We start from the raw sequence: 23,837 nt of genomic DNA, 5'->3' as shown, positions 1-23,837 counted from the left end.
TCTTGTTTTCTCCCCAGATGTTGACATCATCTGCCATACATACTAGATTGCTGCTTCTTGTCTGTTGTAGATTAGGAAAGGAGATCATAGGATTATAGATTTACAGCCGTAAATGACTCATTCATATAGTCTGGTGCCTTCGTTTTTACATGGAAATAGAGTTGACTCACACATAGCATTGGTGAGGTGATTACATTTCTCTTTAACTGCTACTATTTCATTTTCCTTATTTATTCTCATTCTAGATTCTGTGGTAATCAAGGAGAATGTTCTCATTTTAATTACTAAAAACTGAAGCATTTCTCTAATCAGTTAGCTCTGAAATGCCATTTCAATTTATTAGATATTTATTTAACAAATTGGAAAAACTTCTTTGACCATAAGAATTTGCACATTTCTTTCTCCATCAAACTCCCCTGATTTCTAGGATTAAATAAACATCATGGTTATCAGCTTTACTTTTTATTAGCAATGTAAAAATCAATAGAACAAAGACACTAATAATTATTTTCATTGCATTTGCTATGAGAAAAATCACAGATTGAGCAACCTTTAGTCATCACATTTTCTGAATTTACTTCAGTTCTGGAAACATTGTCCCACAATTCACTTTTCTCAGGATACCAATTAGAAGTTTCCCCTCATCTTTCTTTGCAACATAAGGGTTAAACTCATCTCTCTCAGGAAATCGGCTCTCTTAGTACTTCTTCTTTGTCCTTTATTCAACAATTGCCCTAACAGCTTTTCCATGAACACAGTTAAACTGTCTCCTCACAAATTCCCCCATTAGAATTGATTGGGCCTATAGCCGATGAAGATTAAGTAGGTTTGGGTGAATGAAACAGTAGAAAGAAAACTTAAAATGTTTACTTCTAGTTTATGATACTGTAGTTTAAATATAGCCTAATTAACTCAGTATTAGCCACTTTTTGTTTTTCCATTTGTATTTCAGATATGTTTGAGTGGCCCCTAGTCAGTACCAATCTGGTAGCTATTAGTTTGTATCACCAACTTGAACTTCTGTCAGAAATTGCCTTTAAGGTATTTTAAAACCAAAACTTCATATTGGAATGTTATTTTCTGGAACTTAGTGGAAGAATTCTCATCGAGTCCCATTACCTAGCCAACAACTTAAACTTAAGTATTTCTAAACCCTAAAGACTACTACCTCATTAGTAGACACTGATACCTTTATTAATTTTTTTTAAACATACTTCATATTATGGTATCAACTACATGAATTTCTGGACTTATAATTATCACAAAGGAAAGGGATAAGACAATAGACTGAATATGTATAGGTCTTAAGAATTCTAATTCCAACTTTGCTTTAGTTTGCTTCATAATCTGGGGTAAGTCAGTTTATTTTTGTATCCTTCATTTGGTATCATGGAAAATGAGGCTAATGGACAGGCCCAGGCAGATGTTCAGTGGTCAGGCGTTATAGTAAAGTTCTGAGCCGATATAAATTGGTTTAATTTAATTTTTGCATATCTGAAATCATTTATATCTTCCAGTAAATAAAATAGTTTTTCTTTGTAAACATTAATGTTTTAAATTTGACCAGTTTGAGGTCTTTTTTTTTTCTTAACATTTTGAATTTTGAATTAAGCAGAATGTGTGATGATTGGTGGCTAGAGCATGGGACTTGGTATCAGGAAAACCTGAATCAGAATCCCTGCCTCAGACACTTACCGTGTAACCCTGAGGAAGTCACTTAACTTGTCTATGCTTCAGTTTCCTCATCTGTACAATGAGGATAACAATAAAACTATCCCACAGGGTTGTTGAGAAGATCAGATGGATTAACATTTATAAAGTGTTTTATAGGCCTTAAAGCACTTATATAAATAGTGTGTGTTCAGTCACTTTTCAATTGTGTCTAACCCCTTGTGACCCCATTTGAGGTTTTCTTGGCAAAGATACTGGAGTGATTTGCCATTTCCTTATCCAACTCATTTTACAGATGAAGAAACTGAGGCAAAACAGGGTTAAGTGACTTGCCGAGGGTCACATGGCTAGTAAGTATCTGAGGCTGGATTTGAACTTTTGAAAATGAATCTTTGTGACTCCAGTCCTATCACTCTACTACACCACCTGGCTACTCATTTAAATGTTATTATTATTATTTTTATATCTAATAACTGAATTAGAGAAGAATAACTAGAACATTCATTAATTTTAGTTCTCTGTGCATGTGCGTGTTTACAGTGAACTCTTATGATAAGGCTGTAACGGAATCTGGGATATTGATTGAAATGGAATCTCTTATATGAAATGCAAGCTCAAAGAAATTCAAACAGGCCAAGTATCATAATCAAGGGAGAAACCCTTCCATAAATAAAGGAGCAATTATTCATAGGAATAGAAGTTTAAGTAATAGGAAAATTAATACATGTTAATTGTCATCACTATATTTTTTGGTCTGAACATGTTATTCCATTAGTGTAGGGAACTAAAACCTTGAGATAACTCTCTCTGTGAATGAAGATCAGCAGCTACTCAAGAATTTATACTTTAGAGGGATTCCTGTGATTAAGTGACTTTCCCAGAGTCACCCAGCTGATATGTGTCAGGAGTGGAACTTGAACCTTGGTCTTGCTTACCTCGATGCCTTCTTTTTATCCAATATGCCGTGCTGCCTCTCATGGTACTCACTAGATAGTATAAATATTGTAGCTGTGATCTGTGTAGTCTATATTTGAATAGTTTTCTGAGACTGCTCCCATTCAGATTACATCTTATATTTAATTCTCACTCGTGCTCTTCATGGCCTTAATCCTTGATAAAATATATGCGTTTGTAAGTGTACTCTTGCCTGATAATTTTGAAAAAGTGACAAGAGAAACACTGGTTCTGTATTAACCTAGCTTTGGTTAACCTAATTTAAGTTCCTGCTGGACTCATAAGACTGGGAATTGGAGCCATGGTGATTATAGAGCTGGAGATTTTGCAAATGTGGTCAGGAACTAACTCCACAGAGATGGGAGCCCCAGAGAATGTAATACCTTTGTACTGTCTTTGAGTCTTGGATCGGTGATTCTAGTTGCTGGGTTGTTAGTTTAAAGATGCTGTGCTGTGAGTTTTAATTAACATTTTTTTCTGGTGGGGGGAGGAAAGGGATGGCATGACAGTGTGCCAAATATTGTATGTGTATGTGGATACATTTGTCTTTAATGAAATATAAATTCATTTAAACTACTTGTTAATTCATAGTTACTTCTTGTTAAGTATTTTCTTTTATTAACTGATATTTTTGAGATTAAAAAGGAGTCTTCACAAGCAAAAAACCTGTGAACCACTGTACTGAAAGATTTTTAAGGTCTTTTCTAGCTCCAAATTTGTGTTCTTATGAAATCACATACTTTAAGAGAAATTGCTTGAGATATTTTTCAACAGTCTTTCCTAACATCCTTCTAGATTCAGTCACCGTAAATGGATGCATAGTTAATTGAAGAGCTGTATGCTCAAAGTATGTGAGTTAATGGATTGTAGTATGCTGATAGGGCTGTCTTCCTCATCATGGCAGCCAACATCTACCTTGCACATTAAGAGAATCAATATCCAAAATAAAAAGAACGTTCTAGAAAGTGAGTAGCAAGGTAAAATAAGTTATATAGATCTCTAGTAAGATAATTGGGGTCTGTCTCATGTACTTTTATATTACCTCTTCTGTTCACTAAATAAATTAAGCATCATCCTCTGGGGCTTCTAAATGGTGCCAGAGAACCTAGTATCTAGAAAAGTGGCAAGGAAGTTTTGGAGAAAAGTGGTAAGGTGAAATGAGATGCAGAAATTTCATTAGATAATTGGATTACATGTTCTATCCTTGAACTTTTCTTGCTCGGGCTAAATAAGAGAATACAGTAGAGGGAATATTTTGCAGAACAGTGACAAGATGAAAATAGGTGAACATACCTTATTTTCACGTCTTGAGACTCTCATCTCAGATAGGGAGCTTGCTGCAGTATTTGGTCGTAAGGATTAGCCAACAGGGCTTGGCAAAGGACTAAGGAACTTGCTGCAAGAAATGGAAGGCAAGGCAAACTTTACTGTAGCCTCTAGAAGAGCTGTGTTAAATCATAGCCCTCAGGTCAGCTCCAGCCAGAAGCACAAACCACATTAAAACACAAAAAATACAGTACAATATAGATAGTGTTAATTTGTGGTTCTCTAGCTCATTATGCAGCCTGTAGAAAATTATTTTTATTTGAGTTTGACACCATTGGTGTAGAGAATGCTGTATTGTATTTCTCCTGGTATTCTGTAGTGCTTGTGTGTGTAGAAAATGAAGGTTGGTCTCTGCTCAAGAGGAGAAAGTAAGAAAATCTGAACTGACAAGCTTTATACCACAGAAAGGAGTTGGTAAAATGTAAGAGGAAGAAAGAAGAGAGTACCAGAGCTATTATTCATGAAGAGTTAGTGGCAAACTGTGATCTCCAATGTCTGTACATGAATGAACAAAGAATGAGCAATAGGGTGGAGGAGAGAACCTAATGGAAGGAAGCAAATTTTACTTTATAGGTAGCACTGAGAATTAATGGGATGAGGCTTGACTAATGTTCTCTTTGGAACATTATGCTTTTATTCAAAAAGAACAAAAAATGGGGAGGGAGTGGAGGTGACAGTGGAAAAATTAAACTACAAACTAATCATTTCTCATTTGCTTCATTTTTCACTTTTAAAGAGAATGACTGGAAGGATCCCATAAAAATAGTTAGCAGGCTATGAAAATCTAGGATGATTGAAGAGACAGAATTTTACTGCCTTCAGTAATGTCAAATCTTAATGAACAGACTAAATTTCAGAACATTCAGACTCTTTATATGTGATTGCAGAAGAGTTGGTAATCTTTGAAGGATTTTAGAGGAAAGGAGAATTAGCGTGGGATTGGAAGAGGACAGAAAAGTGTCTTAATTTTTTTTTAAAAAAAGGGGGTGAGGAGGAGGAGACTGGAAAGATTGATTTTTATTCCTGCCTAATTCTAAATACATATTAAAGTAATGGTCTGTCAGCACTTAAAAGGGGAAGCTGTGATCTGTAAGAACCAGTATAACTTCATCAAGACACAGGTTTTATCCCACAGGAGCAATATGCCATAATGGATAGAATTTTGGGAGTCAAGAAGGCCTAATTTTTAATCCTACCTCTGACAGCTGTGTGACCATTTAATCTCTCTGAGCCTCAGTCTTCTTATCTTTAAAATGGATATAAAAATAGCTGCACAAATCTGTGTGGCTCAAATGAGATAGGATATGTAAAGTACTTTGCAAATCTTAGAGTTCTACATGCACTGTTATCCTCATTTCGTTTTTTAACAAGGTAGGATGACACATCACACACACACACACAAACACACACACACTATGCTTATGTTTCAGGGAAGCATTTGACAGAGTTGTTAATGCTTTACTTGTGGCAAGATTGAGATAACATGTGGATCATAAGATAGTACATTTAGGTATACATACAGTTGGTTGAATAACAAGACCGAAACAGTATTCATTAATGGGATGATGGCAACTTGGAAGGGAGTGCCCTAGAGATCTGTTCTTGGCTTTGTGCTATTAAATATATTTTTTCCAGTGATTGGATAAAGGTATAGGTGGTATCCTTGTTAAATTTGCAGTTTACATGAAGTTGGGAGCCATAACAAGCATACTGGACAACTGAAATATATTCAAATATATAAATAAGTTCAAAATAACTTGGCAGTCAATAAATTTTTATTAAGTACCTACCTTGTGCCAGGAATTGTGCTAAGTGCTGACCAGTTATAATAATGTTCCAAACTGAGTAAGATGAAATTTAGTCTAAATGTAAAATTATATACATTTGATTTTTAAAAAGACCTTCACAAATACAAGATTGGGGAGTAGATGTAGCTAAACAGTTGTAATGAAAAGGTTCTGGATTCCTGCATGAGGAATGAGATTGGATTAATGACCTTTGGGTTCTTTTTCCAAATTGTGTTCTTTGACTCTAGGGTCCTATGAATCCCCTTTGACTTTGATAACAAGATTCAGCTCTTTTACATTCATTTAAAAATGAAAACACTTGCTGGTGTCTGTTCACTTGAGCAACTTGTAATTGTACTTCTGGATGATCTTATGACTATATATAAGAACTGAAGTTGTGCTTTGAGTTTTAATCATCCATTAAATATGACTTAGTGAATATTTCCCTTGCTGTTATGGTGCAGTTTTATTGTTTATTTTATCACCCAGTATATCCTTTGATACTTTCAGGTTTAAGGTCCTCCAAAGCTGCATTACATGATGAGATAGTTGACTGTAAAAATTTAGATATTAGGACCTTATTTTCTTGAGAATTTATTTTACCTTTGAAACATTCACCTTTAGTCCATGGAATTGTTAGATCAGCTGCTTTGGCACTCGTTTTGCTGTTGAAGGAGTTTTATTTAATTTTTCTTTATATAGTTAGGTATAACAGTATGTTGGACCAGATGTCAAGTGTGAACGCTGATGCTTCCACATTCCTACATGTTTGCATTTATACATCTGCTCTTGGCGACTTCCTTAAAAATTTCCTTGATTCAGTTGCTTTGTTTATTCTTTTATGGGGGGGGGGGCGGTAATCAGATTTGTCACTCAGTTTTCCCTTGACCTTCTTCCCTTCTCCATACCCATACCCCCTACATGTTTAGTATGTTTGTTTTCTTTAAGAGTTTGTGTCGGCCTGTTGTGAAAAGACATTCCACAAAACAGAAAAGTTGCTTTGGTTTAGGATTGCTTTTCTCTTACTATTTTCTAAGATGAAGTTGTTCTGATCTAGGTTGTTATTTTGTATGCAGAGGGAGCCAGTTTGGTGGTATAAAAGTTGTTCTGGATTTGAAGACTGAGGTGATGAGTTCAATACCTGGCTCTTAAAATATATATATTTTATTTTTCAGTTCTCAATATTCACATCCACAAGAATTTGAATTCAAATTTTTCTCCCCATCTTCTCCCCCCCACCACTCCAGGACAGCATGTACCTCATCCACCCCTTCCCCCAGTCTGTCCTCCCTTCTATTACCCACCCTTCTTCCATTCCCCCTTTCCCTCTATTTCCTGTAGAGCAAAATAGATTTCTATACTCCATTGCCTGTATAGTTTAATTTCCAGTTGTATGCTAAAACAATTTTTTACATTCATTCTTAAATCTTTGATTTTCATATTCTGTCCCTCCCTCCCCACCTACCCTCATTGAGAAAACAAGCAATTCAGTATAGGTCATACATGTATAACAATGTAAAGCACTTACATAATAGTTATGTTGTAAAAGACTAGCCACATTTCACTTTGTCCTATCCTGCCCTTCATTTATTCCATTCTCTCCCTTGATCTGTCCTCCCACAATAGTGTTTGCTTCTCATTATCCCTTTCCCCAATTTGCCGTCCCTTTTATTATCTTCCCTCTCCTATCTCCTTCCCCCTTGCCTTCCTGCAGGGTAAAATGGATTTCCATATCCATTTGAGTGTGTGTTATTCCCTCCTTAAGCCAAATCCCATGGGAGTAAGGCTCAATTATTTCCTTTCCCCCCTCTCTTCTCCTCCATTGTAAAAGCTATTTCTTCCCCCTTTTATGTGAGATGATTTGCTACATTCTACCTCTCTCTTTCTCTTACTCCTAGTATGTACCATTCAACAGTACATTTTATTTTTTTTTAGGTATTCTCCCTTCATTTTCAGCTCACCCTGTGCCCTGTGTGTGTGTGTGTGTGTGTGTGTGTGTATACACATGTCTCATGAGTTACAAATAACATCTTTCCATGTAGGAATGTAAACAGTACAACTTTAATAAGTTCCTTAAGGATTCTCTTTCCTGTTTACCTTTCCATGTTTCTCTTGATTCTTGTATTTGAAAGTCAAATTTTCTACTCAGCTCTGTCTTTTCAACAAGAATGCTTGGAAGTCCTCTATTTCAATGAAATCCATTTTTTTCCCTGAAATATTATACTTAAGTTTTGCTGGGTAGGTTATTCTTGATTTTAATCCTATGTCCTTTGACCTCTGGAATATCACATTCCAAGCCCTTCAGTCCCTTAATGTAGAAATCTTGTGTTATCCTGATTGTATTTCCACAATACTTGAATCGTTTCTTTCTGGCTGCTTGTAATGTTTTCTCCTTTACCTGGGAACGCTGGAATTTGACTACAATATTCCTGGGAATTTTCCTTTTGGGATCTCTTTCAGGAGGTGATTGATGAATTCTTTCCATTTCTATTTTACCCTCTGGTTCTAGAATATCAGGGCAATTTTCCTTAATAATTTCTTAGAAGGTGATATCTAGGCTCTTTTTTTTTCATTGTGGTTTTCAGGTAGACCAATAATTTTTAAATTATCCCTCCTGGACCTTTTTTCCAGGTCAGTGTTTTTTCCATCACATTGTCTTCTGTTTTTTTCATACTTTGGGTTTTGTTTTATAATTTCTTGGTTTCTCATAAGGTCCTTAGCTTCCATCTGCTGCATTCTAATTTTTAAAGAACTATTTTCTTCAGTGTGCTGTTGATCCTCTTTTTCCATTTGGCTAATTCTGCTTTTTAAAGCATTCTTCTCCTCATTGGCTTTTTGGACCCTTTTTGCCATTTGAGTTAGTTTATTTTTAAAGATGTTATTTTCTTCAGGATTTTTCGATCTCCTTTAGCAAGCTGTTGATTTGCATTTCATGATTTTCTTGCATTGCTCTCATTTCTCTTCCCAATTTTTCATCCACCTCTCTTACTTGATTTTCAAAATCCTTTTTTGAGCTCTTCCATGGCCTGAGACCATTTCATATTTTGTTTGGAGGTTTTGGATGTAGAAGCCTTGCCTTTTATGTCTTCCTCTGATGGTATATTTTGTTCTTCCTCATCTGAAAGGATGGAAGAAATTAGCTTTTCACCAAGAAAGTAACCTTCTATAGTCTTATTCCCCCCCCCCTTTTTTTTTGACATTTTCCCAGCCAGTTATTTGACTTTTTTTTTTTTTTATATTTTTTTTTTATTAATTTTTTTTATTTTTTTTTAATGTTTAACAATCACTGCCATACAATTGCGATTTTATCCCTCCCCACCCACCCCCCACTACCTCCCTCCCTCCCCACGACTGCATACAATTCTGTATAGATTCTACATATACTTTCCTATTGAGTATATTTTCACTATCGTCATGCTATGTAGTCAGACTAAGATAAATGAAAGAATCCGTATAACAAATCAGAACATGATACACAAACAGATACACATACACAAACATGATCTGCTACATTATGTGAGTGACTTCCATATTTCTCTCTCTGAGTGTGGAAGGCTTTTTGCCTTGAGGTCCACCATTGGGATTTTTTTTTTTTTTTCAGAAGTTCTTGTGTTATTACAAAAATCTAAGTCTACCAGAAAAAACTCTCACACACTGTGGTTGTTGCTGTGCATAAAGTTCTCCTGGTTCTGCTCCTTTCACTCAGCATCAGGTCATATAAGTCCTTCCAGGCCTCTCTGAAGTCTTCTTGTTCATCATTTCTTATGGCACAATAGTACTCCATTACATTCATATACCATAATTTATTCAGCCATTCCCCAATTGATGGACATCCCCTTGACTTCCAGTTTTTGGCAACTACATAGAGTGCTGCTATAAATATTTTTGTACATGTGGGACCCTTTCCCATTTTTATGATCTCTTGGGGATATAGTCCTAGTAGCGATATTGCTGGGTCAAAGGGTATGCACATTTTTGTAGCCCTTTGGGCATAGTTCCAAATTGCTCTCCAGAATGGTTGGATGCGCTCACAGCTCCACCAACAATGAATTAGTGTTCCAACTCTCCCACATCCTCTCCAGCCTTTATCATTTTCTTGTTCTGTCATGTTTGCCAATCTTATAGGTGTGATGTGGTACCTCAGAGTTGTTTTGATTTGCATCTCTCTAACCAATAGTGATTTAGAGCATTTTTTCATATGATTATAGATAGCTTTAATTTCTTCCTCTGAAAATTGCCTGTTCATATCCTTTGACCATTTATCAATTGGGGACAGTTATTTGACTTTTGAGTCCTTTGTCAAGTGGAGGGTATACTCTAGGGAACCTGTAAGTTCTCAGTTCCTCCAATGTGACACAATCAGGGGAGAAGAGGTACTCCTCTCCTGGCCTGCACTCTGGTCTGGGAGCAACCACAAGCACTCTTTTCTGTTCAGGATCTGCGAGTAGGATTCCATCTTCATAGTCACCTCCAGCTTCACCACACTCCTCCTTATCCCAGGATAGTCATTCAGAACTGCGACCCAGATCAGCTGCTTGATTCTCCCCGTGTCATTAGGCTGCAGGTTCCAAAAATGGACCCTGATAGACTGAGGCCAAACTGCACTCCCCTCTCCTCCAGGTGAAAGAGCTTTCTTACTGACCTTTGAAGTTATCTTCAGTGTTTGTGGGTTGAGAAATCTGGGAACTGCACCTGCTACCTGTAATTCCATGCCTTTAAGCCTGCTCCAGTCCTGTCCAAGCTGCGCCTGTGGCCAAGGCTGGGCAGTGCTCTGCTCTGACCCAGTATGATAGACCTTTCCTGTTGGTCTTCCAGGCTATATTGGGCTGGAAATCTGTTTCACTCTGTCATTTTGTGGCTTCTGCTGCTCTAGAATTTGTTTAGAGTCATTTTTTTCAGGTGTTTCATGGGCTATGGGGGAGAACTAGAACAGGTCCATCCTTCTACTCTGCCATCTTGGCTGCGCCCCCCAAGTCCTGGCTCTTTCATGTGCCAAGTGACCTAGAGCTAAGGTGACTTCTAAACTCTCTAAGTGGCAACCAATCCCTGAGGTGTCTTCTCGTTCCAAATCTTCAGTCCTTTGCATAATCCAGGAAGATTCCTCATTCTGGAAAATTTGAGGCAAATTCTGTGAATAATTTCATTACTGGGATGAAGTCCCAATTTTGTAAACAAATGAAACCACTTACAACTATATCACAGTTCAAAGTAACAGCAATTTTTTGTGCTTTGTTTGAATCAATAAGGAAAGTGAACACAGGTGTGACTGAGCAGATCAGTCACTTTTTAAAATTTAGTTTTAGTTTTAAATATTTAGGAAATTTGGGTCATAATTGCAGTTACCTATTTCATTTATTAAATAGGTAGGTCCAAATTACTTGATAAGTATTCATGTCCTAACAGTTTGATAAAAACCATATACATAAATTGTAAGAAAAATGATTTTACTTAATTTATAGATAACTACAATTACTTACTAATAGGATATCTGTGCCTATTGAGCATTGTGCACATTCCTAGATTTAGGAATGACGTTGGATATCACCACCCTCATTTACTGTTCCCCATCTTATTTTTTAATCTCAGCAATCACTGAAAATCTTGCTTTGCAAAGACATGAGATTGAAAATGAGAAAGTGGGAGAAGTTACTGGAATAGCTGAAAGTACAGGTAAACAAAAAACATATCTGCAACGTTCAACACCACCATTCAAAGGAATGCAGTGCTATCTAATGTAGAAATTGTGAATTACTTTGATCCTTAAGCTAGAAGTTTGGACAATATCCAACAAATGTCTGGTATTACTTTGTTTCCCTCAACAATTTAAACTGCCTCTCAACTGCTCTGTGAATTTTCACAGTTTGGGAATCAAAGGGCATATATGCATCAAGTATAGCAGAACTGGTGAAATTATACAAATGATATGTACAGAAATTAATGTGTGATTTAGTTTGGGCAAGCCTATTAAAAGAATTTGGGGTTATTTACTATACTTCTAGCTAATTACTATGGGATATATACAAATATGTGGTACCCTTTAAGAATTTTAAATCCAGTTAGGTCTAATCTAATTACTAAATTTTTGTCACTAAGTGCAAAATTGTGTGTTATAAACCCTAGAAGTCATAGGATTTCAGAGACACAGATCAATGAAGGTTAGAATAGTTGGAGAAGTCTTCTTGAAATATTTGAGATTTGAACTGTGCCTTGAGATTCGGTGAAACAGAAGGGAAAGGAGAAGAGAGAGTGACAGCAAGATCCAAGACTCAGAAATAGAATGAGCATGGGATTTTCATGGGATAATAAGGACACGAGACACCTTTGAATAGATTTATGTAAGTAAGGTGTAAGGAAATCAGTAGGGGCAAATTGGTGATTCAGTGTTTAGAACACTTTGCTTGGAGTCAGGAATACCTGAATTCAAATCCTGACACAGACACTTAATAGATGTGGGATACTGGGTAAGTCACTTTATTTTTATGCCTCAGTTTCCTCATCCCTAAATTGAGAGGATGAATTTGATGACCTAAAGGGCCTTTCAAGCTCTTAAACTGTGATCCTAGTGTCTAGCAGAATATAATATAGTAAGGAGCAGCTAGGTGGTTCAGCAGATAGAACACTTGCCTTGAAATCAGGAAGACCTGAGTTCAAATCTAGCCTTACATATTTATTAGCTGTGTGTAACCCAGGCAAGTCACTTAACTTCACTTGCCTCAAAAAGACAGAGAGAAAGAGTGAGACAATACAGTATAATAACTGTATCATTGCAGAAGTTCTTATTTCTATTTTCTACCTCCCCCCGCCCCAAACCCCCTATAGCTTTCTCCCTCTAATTTGGTGAACAAAGAACTTTTTTTTTTAATAGCTTCATGATCTATTTTCAGAATTCCAAATTGTAGAGAAATTCAGCTCACCTCTATACGGCATTGAAAACTAGACTTAAATCTAATAGCTATTCTTTAATTGTAGTAGCTCTTCAAATTTGAAGTTCAGGAATGTATGTATTTTGTTCACTAGCAGGGAATGCCACCATTAACTAAATGAAGATGTTAGCCATTCAGTCTCTGTGTATAAATTAAGCATGTGTAGGGGGGGAAGGTATTAAATTTTTTAGGTTACCTGATTACTCTTTAATGGACACATTACTTCATCATCTTACTTAAGCCATCAGGGTGAATGGAATTTACCAGTGAAATTGACACAAGGACACAATATTTTGTAAAGTCCTAATAACTATTTTGTTTATTATTCTCAACAGAACTGATAAATGTATGTTCAACCAATTATTTGTATATGAGATCTGTTTGTAGTTATTTCATAATATTGTTTTTTGATGATATATTATTTTTCATTATTGTATTAGTATTAGCAACATTTTTCTTTCTTATTTCAAAGCTTATCCATCAATCTCCAAAGGCACACCCCCCTCCACTATTCTTCTGCCTACACGTTTGACTTGGCTGCTCCTCACATGAAGTGTGAATGCCCTACCAATATATATAACTCACACCTAAAAAAGTGCTGTGCCATTTAGTAAATTATACTTGTGATATCAGTCAGCAAAGCATTTATTAAGTACAAACTCTGTGCTGGGCACTGTGCTAGGCATTAGTCATCCTGAGAATATAACAGTCCCTATCTGCAAGAAGCTTGGATTCTAATGACCCTATAAATAATTATATACCGAATAAATATATGAGTAAATTAAAAATGTAGTTAGACGTGGGGAGTAGGAGGTAGTCTGTATCATGAAGAAAGAGAGGGATTCTGTGATATGCTAAATAGCTTGCTCACATCTGGCCCTTACTAGGAAGAGGCCAGAATTCTCAGGGGATAAACTAGGACAGTGGCTATCCTTCTTTCTTCTATCTAGCCTATATCCATTCTAAGCATGTTGCACTGTACTCAGGAAATGAGAGGGAAAGAGAGAAAAGTTATATTGATATTCTTACATGATCTTTTAGCATTCTGAGTAAAGGGCCAGATTGTTTTAAGTGTTCAAAAACTGTGAAATAAAGTTTGTTTCCTGAGGGGAGGAAGGGAAAAATTGTTGGAATGGTGATGAAGAAAGGGTCATTTCATCATTGGCCAGCTGAGGAGGTAAAAGCACTGCTGGCTACAAACCAGCACTTGGTCTTTGCCACTAGTGATGATTGGCATGCAGCTGTGGTGTAGAGGAAACACTTTAGAACCTCAGAGAGTTCTTTCACATTCTGTGTGGCCAGTCTTGGCCTCTATTCCTAGCCATCCTATTACTGTTTGGTTAACTGAATGTGAAATGTGAAACATAAAATTTATTAACTTGATCAATGCTAGTTAATGTGAATGCTGTGGTGTGCAGAAGTTACAGTTTTTGCCAACAAAACTCTTAAAAGAGTTTTTCAAATTTTTTTAAAGGAAGAAAAAAAAGTATTGAATTTTGGAGTTGAGATGCTGTACCTGAGGTTTTCAATATTTTTCCACCTGCTCTGAGCAGATGCTGTCCATAGCCATTTACAGAATAAGTACTATTCCTTGGTACACATTTCTAGCTTACAAAATAAAAGGCAAAAACTTTCTGAGAATTTAAGTTGAGCACCTTAAGATGGCAGTGAGTATTTACCTTTTCTAAAAATAGAAGGCTGTTGAGAATGATTTGATAACAACTTGTGAAACTAGTTATTCTTGTACCTAAGCTAATGCTCTTCATCTCAGATCAAAGAAAAATAGTGTAGCTCTTGTGCCTACCTTATAGTCCTGTGCAAGATATTCATTACGAATTTTCTAGCTCTCACCCAGATTTCTTTTTTCTCACTTAATAGTATTGTGTTTTTCCAATTACATGTAAAGATAGTTTTCAACATTCACTTTTACAAGATTTTGAGTTCCAATTTTTTCCTCCCTCCTTCCTCCCTTCCCCCCTCCCCAAGAGGGCAAGCAATCTGATATAGGCTTACATGTATAATCATATTAAACATATTTGCACATTAGTCCTGTTTTTCACCCAGATTTCACATGTGAACTGCAGTGAGGAACAGAAAGAGGTGCTTTTCTTTCTTTTTTTTTTCAGTTTTAAGAGAAAATAAAATGCATTAGCTTAACAATTTCAGTTATAATAGGATAAATAGCACATATAACTGTAATAAACCTTTCCTCATAGACATGAAAGGGTTAACTCATCTACCTGACTGTGGACCACATGTGTGTTCATTCATCTGTCTCATGCTTTGGCTCTGGTTCTTAATTTGTGTTCTGACAGCTAAGTGAGGGCTGTGGTAACCGAAAAAGCTCTGTGCTATTTTTGCTTCTACCTTTTTTATTCCCATGCCCTTTCAGTGGAAAGTCAGTTTTCTCATCCTGAGCTCCTTTTTCTTTTCAAACAAGGCCTGATGCTATGGGATTTCTTCCCCTTTCTCGTGAGAATAGAGCTGAATTGCTAGTTTTGAAGCTAACAAATTGGTATGGTCAAATGGAGGTCAAGAACAGTTCAGTCAACAGAATCAAGCATCTTTGAATGTTAGAGCAAGAAGGGACCCCTAGCGATCAATGATTCCCAGCCTTTTCATTTTTATTAATTGTGATTTGTTTGCAGAACCTCTCAGGTTGATTTCTGAACACAACTTCTTTTCAGAATTTCATCCAAGATCCATTTGCAGTTACTTTTAACAGTGAACAGGTGATTATAGAGAAACAAAAAATAAAAACTTGTACTTCTGTCAATGTACTTTTGTCTGTGGAGATAATGGTCCATTAACTTCCCTACCCCCATATTTAATTATATAAAGAATACCAGCTAGGAATCCATATATGTATATGAGAATGCTGTGAGCATTTTTAGCTAAATCAGAGGAATTTCCTCTAGTGGTATTTTAGTAAGATTGCAAGATGTTTTTGAGTTGTTAGGGTGAGGATAAAAGCAAGATAAGATTTCTAGAACATTAGTGGAGCTAACATCTGCTGCCTGGGAAGCTGAGTCTGGTGGGTTTCTTGAAAATAGGGAGTTCTGATATGCAGTAAGCTAAGATGACTGGGTGTCCCACAAAATTTAGCTTTCCTATGTTGAGCTCTTGGGGATGAGGAGCTACCAGGTTGCCTAAGGGAGGATGAACCAGACCAGGTTAAAAAACTAGTCCAAAGCTCCTGTGCTGATCAGGACAGGGCTAGGCCTTAAGTAGCCCCCTGCATTTCTAACCTGGATGAGATAAAACAAATCTTTAAAAATAAACAACAAAAACCATAACATTGGGTGGATTGAGGAGCTCTTGTCAATTGAAATTGGGGAACTATATATGCTTAATAAAAAGGTGTTATTTTAATTTGAATGGAAAGAATCCATTTTCTCCCATCAGCAGCATACTGTCACTCTACTGACATTTTGTAAAACAAAAGAGACATTCCTATATCAATGTATTGGATTCACAAGGTGAATTTTATAGGTATCACTTCACTGAAAGAGACTAGTTAGAGGCCACATAATGCAGTAGAAGAACCATTGGATTTAGGAGTAGGAAGATGTAGGTTTAAATCTTTGTTCTGCCCAATTGATAAATGGCCAAAGGATATGAACAGGCACTTTTCAGAGGAAGAAATTAAAGATATCTATAATCATATAAAAAATGCTCTAAATCACTTTTGATTAGAGAGATGCAAATCAAAACAACGCTGAGGTACCACATCACACCTATAAGATTGGCAAACATGACAGAACAAGAAAATGATAAATGGTTGGAGAGGATGTGGGAGAGTTGGAACACTAATTCATTGTTGGTGGAGCTGTGAGCTCATCCAACCATTCTGGAGAGCGGTTTGGAACTATGCCAAAAGGGCTGCAAAAATGTGCATACCCTTTGACCCAGCGATATCGCTACTAGGACTATATCCCCAAGAGATCATAAAAATGGGAAAGGGTCCCACATGTACAAAAATATTTATAGCAGCACTCTATGTAGTTGCCAAAAACTGAAAGTCAAGGGGATGTCCATCAATTGGGGAATGACTGAATAAATTATGGTATATGAATGTAATGGAATACTATTGCACCATAAGAAATGATGAACAAGAAGACTTCAGAGAGGCCTGGAAAGACTTATATAATCTGATGCTGAGCAAAAGGAGCAGAATCAGGAGAACTTTGTGCATAGCAATGACCACGGTGTGCGAGAGTTTCTTCTGGTAGACTTGGAACTTTGTAATAACTCAAATAATTAATGCAATAATGCAAAATAATGCAAAAACTTAAAAAAAAATCCCAGTGGTTTTCTAAGGCAAAATGCCCTCCACACTCAGAGAAAGAACTATGGAATTCATTTGCAGAATGTAGCAGATCATGTTTGTGTGTGTGTTTGTGTATTATGTTTTGATTTGGTATATGATTTCTTCCATTTATTTTAGTTCGTCTACACAGCATGACTATAGTGAAAACGTATTCAATAGGAAAGTATATGTAGATCCTATATAGAATTGCATGCCATCTTGGGGAGGGAGGGGGGGTAGTAGGAGGTTGGTGTGGGGAGGTTAAAATCTAAATTTTATGTCGTGATTGTAGAACATTAAAAAATAAATAAAAATAAAATTAAAAAAATAATTTGTAATTATGGGAAAAAATGATTAAATTGTTCATATCCTTTCACACACTCTCCCCCCCACCACCCCACCCCCCCGAAAAATAAATCTTTGTTCTGAGGCTTAGTAGCTGCACAGCTGTAGACAAGTTGGGAAACCTTTCTGATCTTCATTTGGAAGAGGTAGATTCCAGTGCTTGTTCTTCCTCCTTTGCAGGATTGTTTTGGGAAAAAAAGCACTTGGTAAATAATAAAATGCTGCGTGAAGGCAGCATACAGCCGTCATTTGTTGCTGTGGTTTCCCTGTGGGGTGATGCTCCACAGTTCCCAGTGTCCTTGCTCTCTCCCCTCCTCTCCACCCCATCCCCAGCACTGAGGGGCTGTGCTCATCATTCCATCTCTGTAATCAAGTGACAAAATGGCCTGGGAGAAAGTGAGGCTTAGCTCTTGTGGTGATTAAAGGCAGACTGCTTTAGGTGGGCTGCACATTAGCTTTCTTAGTTCCAAAACACTGTAGCTATTTGCATGAGAAGTGACGTGAGGTTAATAGAGTACTTAGATAACTTGGTAATTAACATATAGATAACAATTAATTAATAACTTAATAGTTTGGTGCAAACTCCTGTATAAATAAAAGTATACATTTATCTCTACGTGACTGTAAAGTACAATCTAGGTTTTACGAAAACTCCATGAAGTCTGAGAAACTGGTACATTTTAAAAGCATGTGCTCTAGAAGGTTTAATCACATGTTACAAAGATGCTGACATTTCTCTTGGCCCAGTATCTGCTGTATTACGCGTCCCTGGAAACTTAAAAAAATCTCTCTGAATGACTTAGTGGGCATTCTTCCTCTGTTAAAGGAGAAGGCTCATTCTTTTGTATTTCTTATGAATTTTTTGAGCTGAACTTAATGGTGTTAAATTTCTTACATTGTCTTCTGACTATGAAGTGAAAAATGTGCAGAACATATTAAATGTGTAGAACATATTAAAGCCCCAAGTTCACCTTGTGTTTCTTCTTTCCTCTCTCTTTTCGTTCCCCCTGATACGGTGGCTGTGCTGGCAACCCTCTTTACAACTGCTACTGGCTTTTGTTTCTGTCATCAAGAAAACCACCCAAGGTAAGTGTCAATATATTGTTTGGTTTGTGTATATTCTCCAGTAACCAAAGGAATTGGAACGGTGTTTGTAGTGTTTTGACAGTGACTGGTCTATCACATAACCTTCATGTAACACTTTTCTTCCCCTCTGGCAGTGAATGCACATTTTAAAGAAAAATGACCCTTTCAAGTCAAACACAAGCTAAAGCACAGACACTTAAAGAACAGGAAAAAAAGTGAAAGCGTAGCATGTTTTCTGGTATCACTGATAGGGTAAAGTTGCTTTTAGCTACTTAAATGAATAAATATTTATCAGAAATAGGCCCTATGCTAAATTAAATGAACAAGTTAGTCCCTCCCTTCATGGAATGTGTAGTCCAGTAGGGAGAAATAAAACATGGTCACAAATACGTACGTCTCAAATGAAAAATGTGCTAAATGATTAAGAGGTACGTAAGTATAAGAAAAAGATTTAAGGACAGAAAGAGGACTTTCCAAATAGGAGGACTCGTAGGCTAAATAGAGATAAAGATAGGATAGATTTAGTAACTTGATTCAATAAACAGTTTTTCAAGGACCTACATTGTACAATGTATTGGCACTAAGTGCATGTATGTGTGTATTTTATATATACATACATACATTTTATATATTATATATACACACATGCTGTCATATACACATATTTGATATGCATATATTATATGCTGCTCTATATACACACATGTGTAGACATACATATGTATGCATATACATACACAATATGTGTACGTATAGATGTGTGTGTCTGTGTCTGTGTGTGTGTATACAAAACATGCCTCTGCCTTCAAGAAATTTATATTACTGTATTGAAGTTGAGGAAACCTATGACCTATCGTAGATAAGTATAATACAAAGTATAGTGTAATAGAGGCAAATGAAAAGTATGAAGAAAGCTTGTTGTTGTTGAGTCATTTTAGTTGTGTCTGATTCTCTGTGTCCCCATTTGGGGTTTTCTTGGCAACGATACTGGAGCAGTTTGCCAGTTTCTTCTCCAGCTCATTTTACAGATGAAGAAACTGAGGCAAACAATTAAGGGACTTGCACAGGGTCACACAGATAGTAAGTATCTGAGGTCAGATTTGAACTCAGGTCTTCCTGACTCCGGGCTAGACCTTCTATGCCCTGAGCTACTCAATTGCCTTTTGAAGAAGGTACTCTAGGGAAAACTTTGAGAAGAGAAAAAATACTTTCACCTGGGTTGAGGTCAGGGAAGGCTTTGTGGAGGAGATGGCAGTTGAATTAATCTCTGAAGGAAAAGGAGGATTTCAAATAGGCAGACAGATAAAGCATTTGCTATTTGCCAGACACTATGCTAAGCAAAAGAGGAAGGAAACACATTCCAAGGATAGATAACTCAGATCCACAAAAAAATCTCCAAATGTCCTTTTAGATTAGATTTTTAGATAAATTCAGATAAATTAAACTTTCCCTTCCCAAATAAACTTTTCCCCAGAGCTACCAATAATCAGCAAAAATGTACTGATTTAAGTTTTATTCCTTTCATTCTATACAACCTTTAGTAGAGGGGTTAAAACAGTGAATAGTCAGATAGAGAGTAGAGAGGGGGTAAAGATGTGCACCCAATAATCTGGATAAATCATACCTTCAATAATTGAGAACTGACTGTATTATCTACGAGTATCTTCTTGTGTGCCAAAAGGGCCTGTGCACTTGGTATTAAAAGAGTTAGAAATTCAACCTGTTTCTGGCCCATGGAACTGACCACAGCTGTGACTCACTAAGAAGTAGCCAGTCACATTCAAGATGAAGGTATCACTACACCTCTTCTAGCTTCAGATTCCTCATCTGGGTGCTCTGGTCTAGAACTGGGATGATTGAGTTTGTTTCTGGAGCTATATGGGCTAAGTTGATTCTTGGAACACATGAAACCACTGCTAGGGGGAGGGAGCAAGAGTGGAGGTAGGAAGGAAGTATTGAGAATATAGTCCTTAAAGTAGGCAACCTGAATAATTTCTGTACCAGTCAGGAAAGTATGGGTTTCCTTTTTTTTTTCTCTGCTTTCCTTGTCCTCTTGTGATTAATCCCCTAAAGGTGTAGGGCAAGGTGCCCAGACTTCTCATTTTCCTAGTGTTTCTTTTTTTTTCTTTTTTTGTTTAAACCAGAGATAGTACCAGCCATTTGAGCAAATCTTGAAGAGATCTTGAAAAGATCTCTTCTATGTGCTTAGTGAGGAAGACTTGCTGTCTATATTATTTTTATTATTAGCAGGGCCTGAAAGAGTCCATATACCTCTTGCTCCCCACTGACATTATCAGACACTTTCTCTTATTTCCCTTATTGCTGTCTTCTATGGATCCTTAGGAATTATCCAACTTGATACAATGATCTCATCCCCTAGATCAGGGGTGGGAAACCTGCAGTCTTGAGGCCACATGTGGCCTTCTAGGTCCTTGGGTGCAACCTTTTGACTGAGTCCAAGTTTTACAGAACAAATCCTTTTACCAAGGGGATTTGTTCTCTGAAGTTTGGATTCAGTCAAAGGGCTGCACTTGAGGATCTAGAGGACCACATGTGGCCTCAAGGCCATAGGTTCCCTACCTCTACCTTACAATCATAGTCTTCCTCTTCAACCTAACCTTTTCTACTATCTTTGATGATTTTTATCACTCATGTTTACTGGCTTTCTTCAAGACTCAAATGTCACTTTCCCAGTCATTCCCTTTAGCTCCTACAGAAGCCATGGGGAACCTGCAGCCTTAAGGCCACATGTGATCTTCTAGGTCCTCAAGTGCTGCACTTTGACTGAATCCAAACTTAACACAACAAATTCTCTTAATAAAAGGATTTGTTCTGTAAAACTTGGATTCAGTCAAAAGGCCACACCCAAGGGCCTAGAAGGCCACAGGTGGCCTCAAGGCCGCAGGTTCCCCACCCCAACCTAGAGCATTTTTCTCATATTGCCTTTCCTCTTCTCTCTATATGTCTTGTAGGTACCTAGTTATTTACATGTTGTCTCTCTGATTAGAATGTAAAATCCATGAGGGCAAGGGACTGTTTTTGTTTTTCTTTGTCTCCTCATTGCTTAGCTGTGTGCCTAGCACATAGTAGAAGCTTAATAAATGCTTGTTAACTGACTGACAATATTAACAGCTTTCATGACACTGAGAAGCTATGTCGTGTAGCGGAGAGAAAGCTGGCCTCAGAATCAGGAAGAGCTCTGACAAACAATGGCTATGTGACCCTGGGCATGTTGCTTCAACTTTCAATGCTCCAGGCACCTCTCTTAAGATCAAAAAGGCCAATACAGGTCTCTGGGGTGCTCTGCTAGAGACCTTGTAACAAGTTAACACGGGATCATTAATGACTATTCTTTGAATACTGCCATTAAGCAGTTCCTAAACTATCTCTGTTTTCATCTACCCTCTAGCTTTCCATTCTTCCAATAAGAATGTCCACATAAACTTCATCAAATGGTTTGATAAAAAAATCTAAGGAAAATAAACTATTGTCCTGATCTTCTAGTTTAGCAATCTTGTTGAAAAAAGAAGTGTAGTCTAATATGACCTGTTTTTCATAAACCATGCTGGTTCTTTAGGATCATGGCTTCTTTTTCTAGGTTTTCATCTTGAATAACAATCTAGAGTTTTGCGAGAATTCCAAGTCAAGCTCAGTGGTCTGTAATTTGCAGGTTCCATTCTCCTCCTCTTCTTCTTCCATCTTCCTTTTTTCTTCTTCTTATTTTTAATTGGGATCTCATTTGCCCTCTTCCAGAATATAATTCAGTAAATGTTCATTAGTTACCTACTATGTTCAATGCACTGTGGTTGCAAAATCCTATCATCAAGGAGGTTTACATTTAATGGATATGGCAGCATTCATTCAACAAATATTTATTGAGGTGCCTGCTATGTGCAAGACACTTTGTTAAGTACAGTTCCATGATCTTACCACACTATACAACATGCTAGAATTTCTAAGTGGAGAAAAGGAACCAAACGAATATTTTCCTTTTCTCCTTGGCAGAGAAAGCTTGATAGAGATATAGAGAATGTTTAGAGTTAAGTGAAACATTTTATACATCCTTTATAGATCTAAAGATACCTGAAGATAGCCTTGGTAAGGAGTAAGGCCATTTCATCATGTGGGACAGGGGTAAAGAAGAAGAGAGTGGCAGAAGGCACCTGAGTGACAGGAGATGGAGAAGAGGGGAGAAGAGGAAGCTCTCAGTGAATAGATTAATTTTTTTCTGTAAAATGTGAAATAAAAATCTCCACTGAAAGCGTAGAGGGGGAGGAGTCATAAGAAGCTTGAGGAGGGATGAAAAGATTTGGAAGAGCTGCTATGGAGAGAGGGATAGTGAATTGATAAGGTAAGAATAATAAAATTGAATAGCAGCAGAGGACCCAGTTAAGGTTACATAACATAAATTTGAAGTGGACCCAGTTAAGGTTACGTAACATAAATTTGAAGTGGATCCAGTCAAAATGATTATTGATTTTCTCCACCTTCATTTAACAACAGCTGTGTAGGCATTCCGCATATTCACTTGTAATCCCATCAAAAGCAATGGGAATGCTGATTTTTCTGCCTCATTTTGATCCCATGAAATTTTTTGCGGCAGGAATTGTTTGACTTCTTTCCATTTCTTAATTTCTATTAGTTATCTTAGAGTGCAGTATTCAGAGTAGGAAAATATAAATACCTTTAATATTGTTTTAATTCTTTAAAATCTCAAAATACAATTTTAAAAAAACATTCCCCTTAAGCCATTCCATCTTCAAGTAATTTGCTAAATGAATTTTAAGGAAGGACATTGTCAAATGATACTTCTTATAAAGTAGACTTATTGATGGGGAGACAACTCAAAACTGGGTCAAAAGATCAGTAGAAGTAACTAGGGATGTTTAGCATGGACAATTGCTATTTTCAAACATTTGAAGGAAGACAATTTGGATTTGCTTTGCATAATTCCAGAGGGAAGAGCTAGGACTAATGGATGAAAGTCACAGAGAGGTTGATTTTAGCTTACTATTAAAAAAATAGCAATATCCTTTTCTTTTAAGATAAGTAGGCTCCCCATTATGGGAATCTAGATAAGCAATGAAGAGGGACTAGGAGGACTAGAAAAAGTAATTCTAAGATCTCTGTGATTGATCTATGATAGATAGCTTCCATCTTCAGTCCCTCCCCTCGGTACTAACCAAGTTTCCCTGTCTTCTGTGTGAGGATACTGAGTGGTGTGGAGCAAATATATCATAAAAGAGACCTTGTTTCTTTATCCTTTGAGGCTGATCAAGTGAAGATGGGTCTAAGGAGGACCTGGTAAGATATATAACCTAATCCTGAGTCATTTTGGGCAAAGTGGTATCCTGAAGGCTAGATATCTTGAACCATATCATTTGAGATTTAGACTCAGAATGAGCTCACTTCCTCCAGCCTGTTCTTTGGATGCAA

The 23,837-nt window shown here is 36.9% G+C and overlaps 1 protein-coding gene across 4 annotated transcripts in view; it reads left to right on the top strand.

Moving 5' to 3' along the window:
• Positions 1 to 23,837, top strand: part of KIF13A (kinesin family member 13A) — a 257,778-nt gene that overhangs the window by 75,712 nt on the left and 158,229 nt on the right. For all 4 annotated transcript variants that reach the window (XM_072603931.1, XM_072603929.1, XM_072603930.1 and 1 more), the window contains exon 3: positions 18,389 to 18,401. In XM_072603931.1, the coding sequence (XP_072460032.1) occupies positions 18,389 to 18,401 (13 nt within the window). The remainder of the gene's footprint in view (positions 1 to 18,388; positions 18,402 to 23,837) is intronic.

The sequence above is a fragment of the Notamacropus eugenii genome, chromosome 4 (genome assembly GCF_028372415.1).
Source record: "Notamacropus eugenii isolate mMacEug1 chromosome 4, mMacEug1.pri_v2, whole genome shotgun sequence".
NCBI classification, from domain to species: Eukaryota; Metazoa; Chordata; class Mammalia; order Diprotodontia; family Macropodidae; genus Notamacropus; species Notamacropus eugenii.
Note: the sequence above shows the minus strand (reverse complement) of the source record. Positions and strands in the feature narration are given on the sequence as shown.